This window comes from Schistocerca cancellata, chromosome 3 (assembly GCF_023864275.1).
Source record: "Schistocerca cancellata isolate TAMUIC-IGC-003103 chromosome 3, iqSchCanc2.1, whole genome shotgun sequence".
In the NCBI taxonomy this organism is placed as follows: domain Eukaryota; kingdom Metazoa; phylum Arthropoda; class Insecta; order Orthoptera; family Acrididae; genus Schistocerca; species Schistocerca cancellata.
The window spans coordinates 414,290,437-414,309,647 of record NC_064628.1 but is presented as its reverse complement, the minus strand read 5'-3'; the positions used below and the strand labels follow the sequence as shown (position 1 = coordinate 414,309,647).

The 19,211-nt window shown below is 40.6% G+C and overlaps 1 protein-coding gene across 1 annotated transcript in view; it reads left to right on the top strand.

Annotated features, from left to right (window-relative positions):
• Positions 1-19,211, top strand: part of LOC126176346 (solute carrier family 22 member 7-like) — a 127,491-nt gene that overhangs the window by 36,777 nt on the left and 71,503 nt on the right. Inside the window, exons 2-3 of the mRNA XM_049923498.1 lie at positions 14,704-14,978; positions 15,214-15,441. Of these exons, the coding sequence (XP_049779455.1) occupies positions 14,704-14,978; positions 15,214-15,441 (503 nt within the window). The remainder of the gene's footprint in view (positions 1-14,703; positions 14,979-15,213; positions 15,442-19,211) is intronic.

Sequence of the window (19,211 nt, the reverse complement as noted above, 5' to 3'; positions counted from 1 at the left end):
GGTAGCTTTTAAATTGGCCGCGGTCCGCTAGTATACGATGGACCCGCGTGTCGCCACTGTCAGTAATTGCAGACCGAGCGCAACCACACGGCAGGTCTAGAGAGACGTACTAGCACTCGCCCAGTTGTACAGCCGACGTTGCTAGCCATGGTTCACTGAGAATTACGTTCTCATTTGCTGAGACGATAGTTAGCATAGCCTTCAGCTACATTTGCTACGACCTAGCAAGGCGCCGTATTCAATTGCTATAATAGTTCTGTATCATCAAGAGCAATGTTCTACAAATGTGGATTAAAGTTAAGTATTCCAGAAGCTACGTACTTTTCTTTATAGCATTCATTACATATCCTGTTTCAGACCTCACGCCAGCCTTCGTGAGCTTATAGCGTACATTTCGGCCTCCTCTAAAAACAGTGTTGGCAATTCTGCTGACACTTCACTTTGCATGTGCATAAAGTTTCACATACAGACGGTCATACGATCTGGTTCTTAACTTCTTTTGTCTGGCAATGTAAATCTGGAGCCTGTCATGATATAGCTCCTTGCGGAATGTGGCAGCTTTCTATCTCAGTGTTAGCAAACTTTTTCAGATATTTTTGAGAAGTGCCAACATTAAAACTTGTAAGTCATTCTACTATTCTTTCAAAATCTTTTGAACATCGTTCAAAAGAGTGTACCATCCCACTTGAAACACTCGCACGCGAGGCAGCCTCCCGTCAAGGAACCCGGAACTCAGTGCTGCATAGACACTCAGAGCGAGCGTCGATACAGCGCCATTAAAAATTAATACAGTCCTAAACATCTGAGTTGATACCACAGAATTAAATCTCCCCTTTTGTAGGCTAATATTGTTTGTTAAATACCTCGTTTCAACATTTTAAACCGTTTACGAAATAAGAGAGTTGTTACGTTTCGCATGACTTAGTCTGCACCTGTACCGCTATCATCAGATAGTGGACATACACTGCAGGGTAAATGTCGCCTACAAATTACTCCACGCTATGAAATCTGTAGTACTCGTTTCCATGTTGCTCTTGCACGTTTCTGGACATATCCTTTTATTGGCTAGAACGAATTTCCACTCTGCAGCGGAGAGTAAGCCGATCTGACAATTCCTGGCTAATTAAAACAGTGTGCCTGACCGGAACTAAAATCTGGGAACTTTGTCGTTCACGGGAAAATGCTCTGCCGATTGAGCTATCCAGGCACAAGCTATCCAGGTTGTGGCTAAGCTATGTCTCTGCAATATCTCTCTTTCTTCCAGGAGTGATAGTCCTGCAAGGTGTGTAGGAGACCCTCTGTGATGTTTGGAAGGCAGGAGGAGACATACTGGAGGGAGTGGAGCTGTGATGGACGGTCGAGAGTATGACACCGTGATCGATATCCTTGGCAGCAGGCTCGTAGCATCAGGAGAGCCTTACCTTCTAGAACTTTCTGCTGTCTCCCACTTTTTCAACTGGACAGGGCATTACCGTGTGCGAGGCAGTAGTGGATCAGACTCGTTCGAGTGAACTTGTAATGAAACAGCTGCTGTGAGTCTGAAATACAAGACAGTTCCAAATACGGCTCTCTTTCAGCAACCATATGTAAATCTCAGCAGAGAATCGACACAGCCAATCGGTTGTAAATAACTGACCTAGGTCTCAATATAACATTTAAGTGACTGCATAAACTTTAAGTGAAATGAAACATAAAATTTCAGGCTATAGCCCACGTCACGTAGGCTGGCGTTTCTGCGCATAGATACAGAGAGATAGGAAAGCTTGGAGGAATGAGGTCTGTACGTGCATGGCAGATGCTGGGTCCACTGCAGCCTTAGTCCGCGAGTGTCAGAGGCGAGAATAGTTGGCAGCTCTGTGAAGACGTCAGGTACAATTGTCTAACTACAAGGTCATTGAAGCTGCTTGCAGTAATTGTCACTTACTGTGCTTTGAACTGTATTATGAGCAAAAATGTAATGCACAACAAAATTAACTTTAAACACAAATCAGAATGTTTATATTTGCTTGACAACTGCTTCCACTCAAAGGATTTTTTTAAAAAAATGTGTATAATGTGTTCATGCCGGTGCTTTCGACTGTAGTTAGGAGTAATCACTGTACATAAAAAAGAATTATCGCTAGAAAAGACTAACGCAAAGGACTATAGCAAAAATGGTCCGTATTTTGTCATATTTTTCGCTATCAACGGGCATTATGAGTGTAAACTAATTATTTCGACATTACAGTGAGCGATCGCATTTAAATTCCATTGAACAAGCGAACAATTAATCATTTTTGCGAATAACTTGAGGGATTGCTGACAAATAACGTAGAAAACCACCGATGCTTCGTAAGGTAAAGTTTTAAGGCATTTTCCAATCCATTCCTTGGAAATGACAGGGATTTATCTGTGGAAATATCAGAGATTTTGACTAATTGCTCTGGCAGCATTGTAGCCAGTAATTAGAGCACGCAACTAAGACATATTATTACTTGACTTTGTCCCAAAGTCTCCATCATGAAGCCATCGTCACTGCTATTCGTCTGATCGTAAATTTATGTTGATAGGTTCAAGCCTTACAACCATCTTCACCTCCCTTTCAACATCTTCTTCCTGCAGCATTTCAGCATATCACACAGACTGTGGCAACGCTGAAGGGGAGGATGTCTATTGCTTCATGCACAATCGATTCAGTGTCTATTGTCTTGCACATTTTTTTATTATTTTTTTTTTTCTCCCACGTAACCTTTAAACACTGCCCAAATTAATTCCATGGGACTTGTATACATTTTAACCAGGGCACAATATCCGCTTTCCTGGTGTTTATATTTGGTGTTTCCTCTGTGACAACTGAATGATAACTGGCACGGTACATTACAGTGACCAGTTTTGAAAGAAGGTATGACAAGAACTATTCAGTGAAGCACTTCATGAAACTGATAGCCTTCGTTTCGGAATGACAGTCACTACTGTTTTTCTTACACCTAGATACAAGTTTACTCTAAGAACAAAAAGAGAAGAACTGCCAGGATGCAGAATAATTATCCGAAAATCTATTCCTATTGGAACTTTAAAACTACCAGTACCATCGTTCATTTCCCAGCAGGTATTCCTGGAATGATTCTGATTCACCTTTGTTTCGTAAAAACACCGTTGACCTACCTCCTTCATATTTAAAACCAATGTCTTCTAAAACTCTTTATGTTGAAGCCAATTTTCTCATGCAAATTGTAAGAACTTTTTGTGATGTCAAGTTATTCAGCATGCAGTAGAAATGCTTTAAAACATAGTTATCAGACACACCCATTTATGTTACAGGTTTTTTGCGATTTCGATGCTTTCCAGACGACAGAAAACCAATATTTTTTAACATTTATTGCCTCATCTGACACTTTTTCTTTAATCGCACTAAAACATTTACTGATATACTTTCATAGCCATATTGCTACAAGAAAAGAGAGAAACACCGACAGTTGGGCAACAGTGCAGCATGTAAGAGAGAGATTCTCGTCGTCCAGCTGTAACTCGTGGCTAGCCGCTCGGTAAGACAATGAATCTTATTGGCTGCCAGCAGTTTAATGGAGGGTGATGCGCAGAACGGCTGAAAACTGGGCCGCCTTCCTACATGACGCGGAAATAAAATGTAACAGCAACAGATTGCTGTAAGATGAATATGTAGAGTATGAAAAATCAGCGGCGTATAACGAACTTCACATGTAAAGTGATACAAAATTTTTCACAAATGATCCAATATTCACACAAGTTCTCCATTCCACACTCTTCACATCACTGAACAGCAGGCTTGGGAAATTTATTCTGTCCTGGCAAACAAACACCCACATCCTTCCAATGGTGTGCAAGTGTCTGTCAGTCTGCTTGCAGGGCCTTTCATTGCACGAAATTTAATGACTGAATTGTGGGTTAGTGTTTCCTCACTCCTTCGAGGTTCAATACCTGTATCTGTCATAGAAGCTAGATGCCTCCTCTCAGTGTTCATTCCTGTCTTCATTATTTGATTCACTAGAGTCACAGCTTTGTTCTGAAACAGTTCCAGGTTCACTATTGTAAGATGGGTCATTCTTATCTTCGAGATCATTTTCACTCCTACCTTCACCTTCTTCTAGTGTTTTCCTCACAAAGTCCAGAAAATTTGGATGAAATACTGAGGAAAGATAATGAGAACTCGAAGCAGTACTAACACTGACAATATATGAAAACACCAACAAAGCCTAAAAATTATATATTTAGTTGATAAATAAATTTTGACCACACAGAAAATAGAAACACTCGCATTGCTGTGGAGTCAAAAACGGCAATACCCAAACTTCGTAATTGTGATCTGGTGAAGCGGACGACTCGGCAATAATTCTAGTTTGTCTGCAGGTCGGTTGTCAACTGCTGGTTGTACTGCGTTCATCATAAGAATAAACCTCGCGTAAACAATATACTGCGTATTCTTCCGTGTTTGCTGGAACCTGGTTGGATTTCGTTTCACGTGAAGCGGAAACCAATCTGTCTCGAGTAATTCAAGTATGATAATGAGGATACGTTTTATGCTGTGCGTTACGCTTACACCGATTCAACGATGACACGGGGCAACAGATTTACCGGTGCCTTTAAATTAGACAGCACTGGCCAAGCAAGTGATACAACTAATCTGCAGTGATGCAAACAATTGTAGTAAAGACGTAAAAAAAGACGAGCAGAGAACAATAGAGCTTTGAATGTCATTTAATTTTTAAGCAGAAGGAAGGTGTGGCAAAACTCAGACGGTACGCTTGTTAGGTGACCTGACGGAAAACATAACATGCCCTCGATCTTAGCTAACATATTATTGTAATTAAAAACAAGAATGACGAAAATTTCTGGCATTAACAAGGGTAATATTTCTGCTTCAGCTATGTATGACGCAAAGCTCACTCCTGTTTTCCCATGTACTTAAATATCGAAACAACTGAAGGTATAACAGTCAGTGGTCTGCTTATCTCTGAACTCCTTCCATATCCTATTCAGGAGAATACATTTTAGTACTGCAGTGTTGAAAAAGAGGCGATCAGCACCAGAATCCCAAGCCACCTAAAAGTCAACATTTCCTTTTCTTTTATGACGCACAGTTTTGCAGTCGGCAGCTGTGGCCGAGCGGTTCTAGGCGCTTCAGTCCGGAAGCTCGCTGCTGCTACGGTCGCAGGTTCGAATCCTGCCTCGGGCATGGATGTGTGTGATGTCCTTAGGTTAGTTAGGTGTAAGTAGATCTAAGTCTAGGGGAATGATGACCTCAGATGATAAGTCCCATAGTGCATAGAGCCATTTGAACAGTTTTGCGTTTCGCCATCGTTCGGCAGTGACTTGTCACAAGGCTTCGCGCATTACTTCCAGTACGTTTGGCAGCTTAAATATCCTGTTATTTCTCGCGACAAATCCATTAACTTGGCTCTAGATCAGTTTTATTGGGTTCAGATAATGGTGGCATGCTGACAACTGTGAAAATTCAGCATTTGTACAGTGTGATCGATGCCGCGAAAATCATTGTTTTTCATGTTTCTACGACGCTTATCACTCTGGCTCGTGTGAAAATACATCGGTCCTACAAAACAAAGGGTATATTCAAATAAAGAGTACTTGATTTTGCTCTTTTCTCCAAAAAAAATTTGATTGTGTGATACTTTCTTATTTGTAGCGATCTTCAACAATCATTTATAAAATATCGGCACTTAAGAATTTATATCTGCAATGAAAACCAGAATTTTGCGTGCGATATGTAGTTAGAAAGTAGAGGACGCGCATTTTTCTTGACAAATGATGGTTAAGTATGAGTTAATTAACATATATTTGATGAATTTCATATTGAAATGATCTAGGTATTCTATTCGAAAAGAAATTATACTTCAGAACGAGATTCGAACTGCCGCCCTAAGACGCTACTCATTACGCTACAGGCATGATAGCAAAATGATTCGATTTTTATTACACAATGTTTTTCGAAAAACGTCAGAGCTGATTTTTCTCTCTAAGCTTGTGGAAAACATTAGGAACAACTCGTTTTTCGCCATTAACAGTACCCGCGCGCATGTTTCACTACGAAGCAGAAAGCAGTGCCATCCATTTTCACAGTACGTATAAGATTAACAGCGAGAGAAGAGCACAAGTAGCGTTTACGAAGACTGTGACTGTACACGATTTTTGAAATAAAAGTTACATAGCTAAACTATGATTACGAAAAAACTTTGATGGCTATTAATACATCAGAATGCCCCTGCTGACCAGTCATAGCGCTTGTGTTTGTTTACATTAGGTCTATTCTTATGATGAACGAAGTATGTGGAACCGCCAACAATAGAATGACCAACAAAGGAAACGGCAGAGGTGTACCGTTTCACTGGTATCGAAAAGGACTCCTCGCAACTCCGTTTGAGGGGTAACTTGGGGGACGCACGTGGAGAGGTCCTCGAAAGATTCTGACACAGTTCATCACCGTACCGCACCTCATTAGTCCAGGCGACAGTTCTTCCATCCTAGTAGCGTTCTGCGTCCTGTGTCATGTGGCGAGAAGGTAAGCGCGTAGAACTGCATGCTATAGTGAGGAAACAGATGTTTCTGAATGGTACAGCTCCTCAACGGTTCTGGTGAATGAAACACTGCACTATGACTTTTAGATCCGCTGTTATACACCGCATTAGTCGATGGTGAAACCTGTCGGCATTATTCTCTTCATCAGATAAGCAACTTATTGTCTGAGAATGACAGCAAAACCGGGTCAAAAAGTTGTACGGCAAAAGATACGAGGGCGTGCTGAAAGTAATGCCTCAGAAATTTTTGACACCTGTTAAAGCTTTTTAAAGAAAACCTTATTTCCTTTCTACATGTTTATTCTTAATTTCTACATATTTGCAGCCCTCAGCCACTAGAGGGTTCAGAATTGTAGCGCGTAACATAGCGATGTGTAATGTAACTATGTCGGTACCTGAGGAACAGCGTGCTGTAATCAAGATTCGAATTCGTAGAGTTCGTTCACACATGGAGCATCGTCTCCTTCAGCATTACAATGCCAGACCACACACGAGCGCTGCGACATCTGCAACAAACTGACGCCTTGGGTTCACTGCCATCAATCATCCTCCATACGCTCCCGACTTGGCCCCATCGGATTTTGATCTGTTTCCAAAACTTAATGAACACCTTCGAGGACTTCAGTTTCATAGTGATTGAAGCTGTACAAGCAGAATTGAGGTTGCGGCGCGAAAACAGACTCACCCATTCTAAATTGACGGTATCAACAAGCTGAGCTGTCATTCGTGTTCGTTGCCAGGGTTACTAAGTTGGGAAACAAATATAATGACTTCAAGAACAAAGATGTAGAACGTTAATAAAGTTCGTTTTATTAAAAAGATTTTAGGAGGTTTCACATAAATAATTCGGAGGCATTACTTTTCAGCACGCCCTCGATTAGAAGGAAGGACAGTTTCTGAAGACTGCGGTGGAGACAGTAAAAACTTCACTCAACGAACGACTCTGATATGGCGTTTGAAATAAAATGCAGCCATCACAGTCAGTTGAATAAACAAATTAGTTTCCTGTTAGTGTACAATAAATGAAGGCTATGATGACGCCGGGGAAAGGCTCTTCAAATATCTCTAGGTGCCACAAGCTGTTTATGGTAAAGTAACAGAACTTGTTTAAACAAATATCAAGTATTAACTTACCGGTACTTGGTGTGAGCCTGAACTGCGTGCCACCATGGCACCATTAGCTAAGTCCAGCGAAAAGTGCGCTGAAAAAGATAATAAAGTCATAGGCTGACCCCTGAACTCGCTTATAGTGTTGTCGGCACTGTGAGGTTTCTAAGTCCTGAGTTCTGACGTTCAAAATAAATAACTGTCCGACAGAGCGCGAATAAATACGTCCGGGTTTTCAAAACACTAGTAGTCGAACGTAAATAATTTTCAAAAAACCTCTTGCTCAGCAGCCATGGGAGCAACAATGACAGTCAAGGAAGGCTGTTGAGGCAACTCAACGCACAGGCAGTACGAACAGGGAGTGTGGATGCAAGGTGCCAAGGGTCTGGCCGCCACTCGGGACCGCGTAGACAGCCAACAATCGGCTTACCAGACAATGGTCTACTGTGCAGCGACATCTGTACTCTGAACTGTCCTGTGACCTACCAGCGAGGCTCACGAGAAAGACAGGCCATGGCGCGTACGTCGCAGCATTTGACACTGCAGTTCTTGGGAGTACAGCTCGCGCAGGATGCGGTGGGCGACGCACAATGACCAGTTTTTGTCCAGATTGCTGGGCGAGTTCATTCGCTTGTTCGGAATGGGACGTCTGTAAGTGGTTTCCACCTTTCGACCGGTCAGCGAAGACAGAATCGAGGCGCGCACACTGCAATCTTTCTAAAACGATTTTACAGGAACTATTCGGTAAAAAAAAAATCATTTTTCTTTGCTTATAGCTTTACACGTCAGTTTCATGACGATGTGCCCATCGTCTCATTAACAGTCATAGTTATTGTGAAGTTTACGAGAAATTCGGAAAAGTGTGCAACGAGAACTAGGGGTCCCCATGATTTTGCGTTTGGTGCATATTACAAAATATGTTCTTGCATGTGAAATTTAGCTAACCTATTGAATTTATCTTTAGACTATCTGTCACCAATCTCGAGAAAATTGATTTGATGTAGCACACTCATTTGCGATCGCATTGCACCAGTGATAAAACCAGAGTGAAATATCCACACCATTCTTTATATTTCATAAACAGTTTCAGATATCAAAATGAGATTTTGGTAAATGATAGCACGCAAAGAGGAGAGTATTTTACCATATTATTACTATATAAAACTTCATTATCTACCGTGTCACTCCAGTAACTAAAGAAAGTAATTTTTGGGCCGTCGATAGCTGGTGAAACAAGAAATGCTATGGGTTTTGGAACAACATATGTGAAGGCATTACAGATTTTTTTGTGCACAGGACGTGCTTTCTCATATGCTACTGACTTCATTTTTCCTCTGTTCCTCACTTAATAAACAATAAAACACTGTTTCAGAATTCTCTCGCAGCTGTGTCTGCACAACATGTTAGTGACGTGAGACAGTGTAAACTCCGCTGCTCCGCTGCGTTTTGGCAAGAAGAAGCAAATTTTGACATGGCATCCCGAGAAATCTATAGGTTTTACTCAAAATTCGCCACTCATGACGCTTCTCAAAAAGTTACAAATGGTCAACAAGCCAGGCGAAAACAAATCTTTGCATTTTCAGCAGAATTCTTTTTAGATACTAACGAAATCAGAGGGGACAGCTGATATTTATGAACTTTGGGACTATCACAAATCAACACAACACGACTGCGACCAACGCAAAATATAGGTACAGGTTCTGACTGTTGGTCAAGACGCAAATACACGAAATTTTCGAGCATTCTAAAGGAACTTCCTACTGAAACATCTTAGTTCTCTGTGGAAACACTCGGAAAATCAGAAAAGAGAGACAAATCACAAAATAAAATCAATATCGTAACTGTGATTCAACTCCGAAACTGCTACTAGCGCTGAGGGCAGACACATGAAAAACTCTCAAGTTTAAACAGAAACGTTTGGCTTAACTGCTGCATAAACAATCACACGTCCAATGTCCACTGTGCTCCAAAATAGCCTTCACGCCGGGCTCTTGTTGCTTCTTATATACCATTGGGCTGTATTTCCATAATTACCAGTTGTTAGATTCAAAGTTTGCCAGTACACATTTACAATTTCTACAACTACATGAAAATACTCACTGTTGTCCTAATTAATTGCAGATGTTGTGATATGCATCGCCGGCCGGCGTGGCCAAGCGGTTCTAGGCGCTACAGTCTGGAACCGCGCGACCGCTACGGTCGCAGGTTCGAATCCTGCATCGGGCATGGATGTGTGTGATGTCTTTAGGTTAGTTAGGTTTAAGTAGTTCTAAGTTCTAGGGCACTGATAACATTAGAAGTTAAGTTCCTTAGTGCTCAGAGCCATTTGAACCATTTTTTTATATGCATCAGTCCACTGCTGGAACGCAACATCTCATGTTTCATTCATAACTGATTTAAATTGATCACCATCTGAGTTCTATCAGTTAAAAAATATTGAACACTTGTAACACAGAAGTTAATTCCCATAGTGCTTAGAGCCATTTTTTTGAACCACTTCTAACAAGTAACTTCAGCGATTGCCAGAATTAAGTCGTCTACTTTCATAATGTTTCCTTATATTTTCTAATGGCACTTTAGGGTGTGTTCTTTTCTGTATTTTAGCTGTATTTTAGCCTGTTTGACTAGGGGTAGGGGAACAATCAGCGAGGTAATCGGTCCCATCGGATGAGAGAAGGATGGAGAAAGAAATCGTCCATGCCCCTTCAAAGGAACCATCCCAGCATTTGCCTGAAACAATTTAGGATATCACGGAGAAAACTAAATCAGGAACGCCAGACATGGGTTTGAATCGTCGTTCTTCCGAACGTGAGCCCAGTGTGCTAACCACTGCGCCATCTCGATCGCTAATGTCTCCATTATGAGCCAGAATAGACAAAGAGGCCCAGGGTAAGACTCGTTCACTTGCCGAGTCACCCCCCTACTCACTGGGAGTTTTGGCTTGCTTTCAGAGGCGAAAGTAAATATGTTGAGGCTAAGTGTCTGCTTGTGAAAGGAATGAAGCTACAGCCCCAGTATTATTTAGCCCCGGCCCTTGGGAGTTGCATTCCAGCGATTTTTCCCATAATGTGCTCTGCCTACGTTCAAAGAAGTTATATAACGTACCATGACAAGCAGCTGTACTGTACTACTGCAGAATCTTGGTTTTTACAAGCCGCACCATCCAATCAAATCATATTAGCTGAAGTGAAGGAGAAAGTCAACGACAGATACCGTCTCTACATTCTGTGTGAACTTACATGGCTGTGTTGTGTTCAGGAATTCTTTTCTGTCTTTGTGAAATTATGGGCCGACTTTCTGGTGACAGTGTGGGGTGAACACTTTCTTATCTAAATGTTCACCCTGCACCAAATGTTACCAGAAAGTCCGCCCATTGTCTCACAAAGACAGAAAGGATTTTATTTGGGGGGCGGGACCAAACAGCAACGTTGTGAGAGCATTATTGATCGGTTAATCCGAAAAAAAAAATAATAATATGTGAGAAGGGGAATTCAGGACACCAGTTCCTACAAAGTTCAGATGTGGAGTGGGACAGCAATACAGAACTATTTACAGAACTGTTTATGAATTGCATCTATGGGAGTAAGATGATTGGTTAACATTGTAAAACTTTGGCCCTGTGGAGAGTTCGTTATTTTGTTAACAAACAATATTATTGACCAGCATTTTGCAGAGCCTATCTCGTTGGCACAAGATAATTGTGAAGACTTTAGAGAGGAGAGAGAATCTGTTTCGGTAGAAGACCTGGTTTGGTGATTCTGAAGAAAGTGCTTCGATTAGGGATTGTGAACAGAAGACATCGCGCCGGCCGGAGTGGCCGTGCAGTTCTAGGCGCTACAGTCTGGAGCCGATCGACCGCTCCGGTCGCAGGTTCGAATCCTGCCTCGGGCATGGATGTGTGTGATGTCCTTAGGTTAGTTAGGTTTAATTAGTTCTAAGTTCTAGGCGACTGATGACCTCAGAAGTTAAGTCGCATAGTGTTCAGAGCCATTTGAACCATTTGAAGACATCGCCTGGAAATGCTGAAGGAATCACTGGCGACATACTTCGCCTAAAGCTGTGGAGAAGGGATGTTTCACATTCAGTAGCTGATATGTTGCAGACTGCAGCAGATCAGGGTCCTCTCAGCTTCATACACTGAATGCAGAATTTGGTGAGAAATTGCGGTTTAGGGGAGTAGAGTGTGAGAGTTACTGAGCATCTGTAGGCACGTCGTAAGGTCAAGTAAGATCCGTGAATCTTATGCTTTTCTCGAGTGACTAGAGGCTCATTCATAACTTGTTCGGTGATTCTATTTCCATGCCGTAGTTTGTCATTCTTATGGTGCAATTAGGTAATTCCTGTGTGACCACAGTGGATTTGTCTTTCATTATATCATTTGGAAGATCCTGGTTTTGTCCCATTCAGATAAACTATCTGGTCTTTTCCAGGGCATTTAAGTGTTAGATTAGAACTATTCCATATTAATAATTGTCAGTTTTCATGTTCTCTGCCTTTTTCAAGATCGAATAGACGTTATGATTGGTCGTGTATGTGTTGACAGACTGCTTCATAATAAATAGCTGTTAATTTGCAGCAGTGTTTTATTTCACAAATTGATGATCGCCTTATTTATTATCTTTTATGAAGTCCAACACTCATGTTTCGCGTTAGCTAGGGCCACCCGTCTCCTATTAGTTACCCATGGCGCTACAGTATTATTAAAGGATACGAGCCGATGGGGAGTAATATAACTATGGCAAGTCCAACTGATTTGGATCATTCTGACATCCACAGGGATATGTCAAAAGTTCATTTGACCCTTCACAGTTAGAGTAATCTGTACGTTTGATAGTTCATCCACACTTAATAACACATAATTAACAAGATTGCACGGTTTTATTAATTATTAATGTCAAAATAGTTTATTGAATTATAAACTGACACATAACTCTTATGAGAAATCACCACCCTTTCCTGGGAGTTGAGTCAGTTTTCTCAGAACTGTTATAAAATTTATAATGCTTGAGGCTATCAATACATGAATGCAGAATATGGTGTGAAACTACGGTTTAGGGGAGAAGGGCGTGAGACTTACTGAGCGTTTGTAGGCACGTTGTTATGTTCAAGTAAGATCAGTGAATCTTAGGCATTTCTTAAGTGACTAGATGTTCATTCATGACTCGATCAATGATACTGATGGTTCAAAGAACCAAGTCGGAGATACAAAACATATAACATTATAAGAACAGTATATGGTGTGTATGACGCTATCCAAACACATTCCACATATCTATTATGTGTAGATGTGTTGTTTGATTAATTAAGCTGGATGTGAATAAAACGTACATATAATTCAAGTTTACTGGCGAAATGTGATGTTCCTCACAACAATTATCACATTAGCTGTTACGTCTCCCCGAGTTCTTAACACTGACAACATGATGGTTGATTTTACGAAGCTTGTTTCGTACCTAAGTAAATGACTTGGTACAGTAACGAACGTGGTATCAAATTGTTTAAGTGATGCAACGCGTTTCAATGCATCTTGCATTGTTGCTATGGCATGTCCATAAACAGTTCCAATATATACACTGACAGAAAAAAATCGCTACACCAAGAAGAAGTTATGCGACGTAGATGATATTTCGTACACATGTTTCGAAGTCTGAAAGATGATGTCTAATCAGAATTAGGGCCAGTCGCATAAGTGTGGCTTTAGTAGTGACATTATGAGAATGCACATCAAGTTCGCTTTAATTACACACTGTATCGGTCGTGAGCGTTAATTACCTTTGAGATTGGACTTCATGACTTTATGTTAGTCAAGAATGTCTTTAAGGCTACAAAGGCGCCATTATCAACACCTCACTGAGAGGTCTTGCAATGGGCTACAAGAAGCTGGATGTTCCTTCTGCAATACTGCCGAAAGACTTGGCAGGAATGTAGCCACTGTACACGACTGCTTGCAGCGGCGACCATGGGAATGTACGGCCACCAGAAGACAGGGCTCTGTACGGTCACGGGGCCATACCGAGAGGAAAGACCATCGTGTTCAGTGTATGGTACTGGCGCATCGTACTGCATCAGCAGCAGCTGCAGTGGAACAACGAACTATTACAAATGGGTTACTTCAAGGACACCTCCGAACCAGACGCCCTGTAGCTTGCATTCCATTCATCCAAAACCACATCCATGTGTGTCAAACAAGAGGTCATTGGAAGATAGGGTGGATATCTGTTGTGTTTTCCGATGAAATCTGGTTCTGCCTTGATGCTAGTAATGGCCGTACCGTGCTCAGAACGCCCAGTATAGAACAGATATACTGCAATCCCGACTACAAATCTGTAAGTAAGTCTGGTTATTCGACCTGTTGTGCAACCATTCATGGACAGCATTTCAGGGAGTGTTTTCCGAAAGAATAACGCTCGTCCACTACCACTGTTGTAATGCAGCCAGCTGTACAAAACGTAGACATGTTGTCTTGGCCTGCTTGATCACCAGATCTGTCTCCAGTCGAGTACATTTGGGATATCATCGGATGAAAACTCCAGCGTCATCGACAACCAGCATTCGTCCCTTTATTGACCCACACCAAGTGCAACAGGCATAGAACTCCATCCCAAAAACAGACATCTGTCTCTTGTACACCACGATGTGTGCACGTCTGAATGCTTGCATTCAACATTCTGGCGGTTACACCAATTACTAATGTGCCAGCATTTCATATTTGCAATGGCTTCTATCGTGCATGTATTAACCTGTGATCTTGTAACGTTAATCACTTAAATATGTTACTTAGAGAAACGTACTCCCAAAATTCCATTACTCTACACTAATTATGTTCTGGTGGTGCGATTTTTTCCCTTTAGTTTATATATACTAATCTCACAAAGGATTAGCAGCTAAGTGCTATCAGTGGTAGTTCCCCACACGTGGACTGCGCTTTCCAGCGGTGGCACAGTAACAAGCGGGCGATATAAGTATGTGCAAAACAATGTAGAGTTTTATCCCTTCTCAAATGCACTGCTTGAGACAGTGCTATTTCATACAGTTCTTTATGTTTCAGGATCCCACAAAACCCACTGATGATGAGACAGAAAAATTAAGCTTCACAGCAGAAAAGGAATCGTCATTTGAATGCATACTGGACACAATTGGCAGCAGAGGAAAATTTCAAATTCGACTGAGTTGTATTTACATTTGTCTCTCTGTACTCTTGTGTACCTCTCCCAGTCATATGTTTATAATGTCTATGGTGGTTCCTGATCATTGGTGTCACGTTCCTGGAAGAGAGTTATCGAATTTTAGCGTCGAAGAATGGAAGAGTCTGACGATACCAAGGTAATTAGGAGGTGTGTGACGGAAAGAGAGAAAAATATTTCATGTTTCAGGTGACTGATTCATGATAATCAAATGCGACAATTTCATTATGTTTCCATTTCTACTTTCTTAGATTCTTAAGTGAAGTGCCTGTAACACAATTCTTCTTTCAGCCTTGATATTATTACAAACTTCCTAATTTTTTGTTTTCGGCAGAAAATTTTATTTTTTGATCTAGTTTGTTTTAATTTGTCAGGAAAAATGGATCGTACAGCAAGTGTTCCATGTACAAAAATACGGAACAAAAAAATGAAACGATATCATGTCAGTATGGATGGGAATTTGATACAACATGGTATTCGCTCACTCTACCAGCCCAGGAAGAGTGGGTCTGTGACCGAGAAATTGTGGTCAGCAATACTCTCGCCTTGATCCAAGGCCTCTCCGTCGTCGTTGGTCTGGCAATATGTTACATTGGAGACAGGTATTTTACTTTTTAAGCTTTTACCCATTTACTTAGCAAGCTAAATAAAGTTGGTCGCTTTCGGCTGCCTTTGAAACTTTGTAAATACAGCCCAGCTGAAACTTTTTAAATACGATTCTACTATTGCAACTGAATGAACGTGATGCATCTGTGGCGTTTTACTGGGAAACTATGTAACTTTTAAATTACTATTACAGATTCTGATCTACAATAGCCTTAGCTACTCTACAAAAAAATGTTCTAATGTCTGTGAAATCTTATGGGACTTAACTGCTAAGGTCATCACTCCCTAAGCTTACACACTACTTAACCTAAATTATTCTAAGGACCAACACACACACCCATGCCGGAGGGAGGACTTGAACCTCCACCGGGACCAGCCGAGCTACCCTACATTTGAACACGAACATATTTATGCGCATTCCTTTTGGTGTGTATAATACTAATTAATCTAAACTGCATCTGTCTGTAAATGTGACTGAGTGTAAGGAATGGTTATCTGTAATACTAACAACTCTTTTGTCATGAAACAAACATACGCAATGACTAACGGTTGCGTAACGAGAACTATTCTCTGTAAGAAAAACGTTGATTACATGACAATTTTACAAATTAATGCTGTTCCTAATTTTCTCAGTAAGTTCGTTTAGGCCCTACAATCTTTACGTGTCTCTGCAATGGATAACCAGAGTCTCCTCTGCCTGTACACTGTAGCGGTGTTGAGTACTGAATGAAATATATACGAAATAAATCATTGCGCGGCAAACTGCCTTACATTACTGATTGTATTAGGCTGTTTTCGCAAGTTAAACTTTTGTTATGTTTCCAGAAACACGCTTCACTCTCCATGCAGTAGTGCAAGGCGTGTTAGCGCAGGTTTTACCAGATACAGTTTTCATCTAACAGTGAGGATGAGCTTCAGTTCAATATTTGTAAATTAAAAAAGGAAAGTCTTCTGCAATTATACTGAATCCTCTTAATGAGACAGAAAAAAACACGAGCTAGGATGAACAAGAACTTTTTCTCAGCAATGTCATATACCACAAAAAATACTTTTACACAGAGTATTCAAAAATGGTTCAAATGGCTCTGGGCGCTATGGGACTTAACTTCTAAGGTCATCAGTCCCCTAAAACTTAGAACTACTTAAACCTAACTAACCTAAAGACATCACACACATCCATGCCCGAGGCAGGATTCGAACCTGCGACCGTAGCGGTCGCGCGGTTCCAGACTCTAGCGCCTAGAACCGCTCGGCCACCTCGGCCGGCACAGAATATTCAAATTACGTCAAATTTTCTCTTTACTTTTTAAAATGAAATACTTTTAACCTACAATGGTGGAAGGAAACCAGTTAAAATACTGAATACATGTTTGATAATTCACTCCGGTTACCAACACATAGACGTCGTTAAACAATATGAAATCTTTTCACTACCATATTTGTTACCTTCTTCCAAAAGTATCGTATCGGAATCATTCTCTATCCTCAATCACATAATGGTGCATCACTAACAAAAATTCATTTCCTGAACAGCAAATCCGCCAGCCAAGCTCCTTACTCTGCCATGACACATCACTCTGGCCGACAACTGCTTACTCGCTCGCCCGAGCTCTACTCAGTAATACTACAACTTCTGGTAGGCAAAGAATACGTATGTGTTCAGACATGCAAAGATGATCATAGATGTAAACATCCAAATAAACTTTAAAGTGTACCAAGGATACTCTCATTTTACATGACATACACAAGGTGATTATAATTAAAGTTTAACTTTCAAAACGCTGTAGAAAGAACACCATTTGTCAGAATGATGTCAAATTGCAACGGAATATTATCGGAGAAGGGGGAAAACGTACGGCAGAAGAAAAGTAAATAATTACAAAATGTAGCAATAGATGGTGCTGTAATTTAATAGTGGTCTTCTACAAATGACAAATGAGGTATACAACAATGTCTAAGGTGTACATTTGACGTTAAACAAACTGTACTACTCAGTGTGCATGGGTGTATTGGTGCCATACTGTTAGTTACGTATGTCCATTCACCATGGCAATGTCATATCACATCAGATGGGAAAAATCTGTTTTTAATTGTCCTGAGACCAAAAACCTCATAAAAAGCATCAATCAAAATTAAATCGGATTATAAACTTCCGTGTTATTGGCGCAAAACTTGTTCACTATACTGTCCACCGTTTTTTGCAACAAGTTGAAATCGAGAAACAGTATGTTCCACAACTGATCGAAGTGTTTCTGGGGTCACATTCAGAATGTGTTGCGCAATGCGTGCCTTTAATGCAATCGAAACACTGAACACAACACCTTTCAGATAGCCCCACAGCCAGAAGACACACGGATTAATATCCGGTGATCAGGACTGCGAGGCTTTAGGGAAATGGCGGCTGATAATTCTAGCATTTCCGAAATGGCACTTCAGTAGCTGCTTAACTGGATTTGCAATGTGCGGAAGTGCGCCATCTTGCATAAAAATGACCCCATCCACACATCGACGCTGTTGGAGAGCTGGAATGACGTCGTTGCGCAAAAGACTCTCATAGCGCTTACCAGCGACGGTACAGGTAACAGGACCGGAAGCATCCGTCTCTTAGAAACAATATGTTCCTATGATAAGGGATGCCGTAAACCCACACCACACAGTGACCTTTTTAGGATGAAGTGGTACCAATTGATTTGCGTGTGGATTTTCCGTTGCTCATATTTGACAAAAAAATGGTTCAAATGGCTCTGAGCCATTAAGGCAGACAAAAGCAACACAGCTGTAATTATGTATGAATCAGAGTACATTAACAAAACATTAGATTTAAAAAAAATAACATCATAACTGAACTAGAATCTGATCCTACCCCAAAATACCAAAACAAAATAAAGAACTGCAACTTCCTCCTAACAAAATAAAGAACTGCAACATCCTCCTAACAATTACTGAAGCCAAACATTGCATAATAATGAGCCCAACAGCCCCAAAGCTCAAATCATAACCCAAGGTTCATAAACAAACCCTCCCACTATGCCCAATAGTCAACTCAATAAACAGTCCTGGATACAGAATAACCAAAAAACTTCATGAAATCCGCAGTAAATCATACACATTTACAAACAATTACTCTGTAAATAACAGCTATGAAATAACTCTCAGCATAAAAGACAACACTATTCCCACAACAGTACAATTTACATCCCTCGACATAGTGAACCTGTACACCATCATACCTATAACAGAAACACTTCACTTAATCAAAAAAAACTTATTGCATCATAAAAAGCTAAGTAACATAGAAATCTATGAACTGATGGATTTGCTCGAGTTAATGTTGTCTCACACTTATTTTTACTTTAATCACAAAATCTATATTCAGAAAGACAGTTTAGTAATGGGCAGTAGTTTAGCTGGCATACTAACTGACATCTATATTAATGATCTGGAAAACAAATTCTTTAAAGATAATCCAATGGAAAAATACAGTCATTTATTATACACGCTATGTTGATGACACATTGATACTACACAATGGAACAACAACTGAAATAGAAAACTTAGCCAATAAACTAAATAATGTACATCCCAAAATACGTTTTACAGTTGAACACCAAACACAACAGGGAATTAATTTTCTTGACTTAAACTTAACATGTCACAACACCAAACAAAAATTCTAAATTTACAGGAAACCCACCACAACAGATGTAGTTATAAATAACACATCATGCAACCCGAAACAGCATAAAACAGCATTTTTCTTATCAGC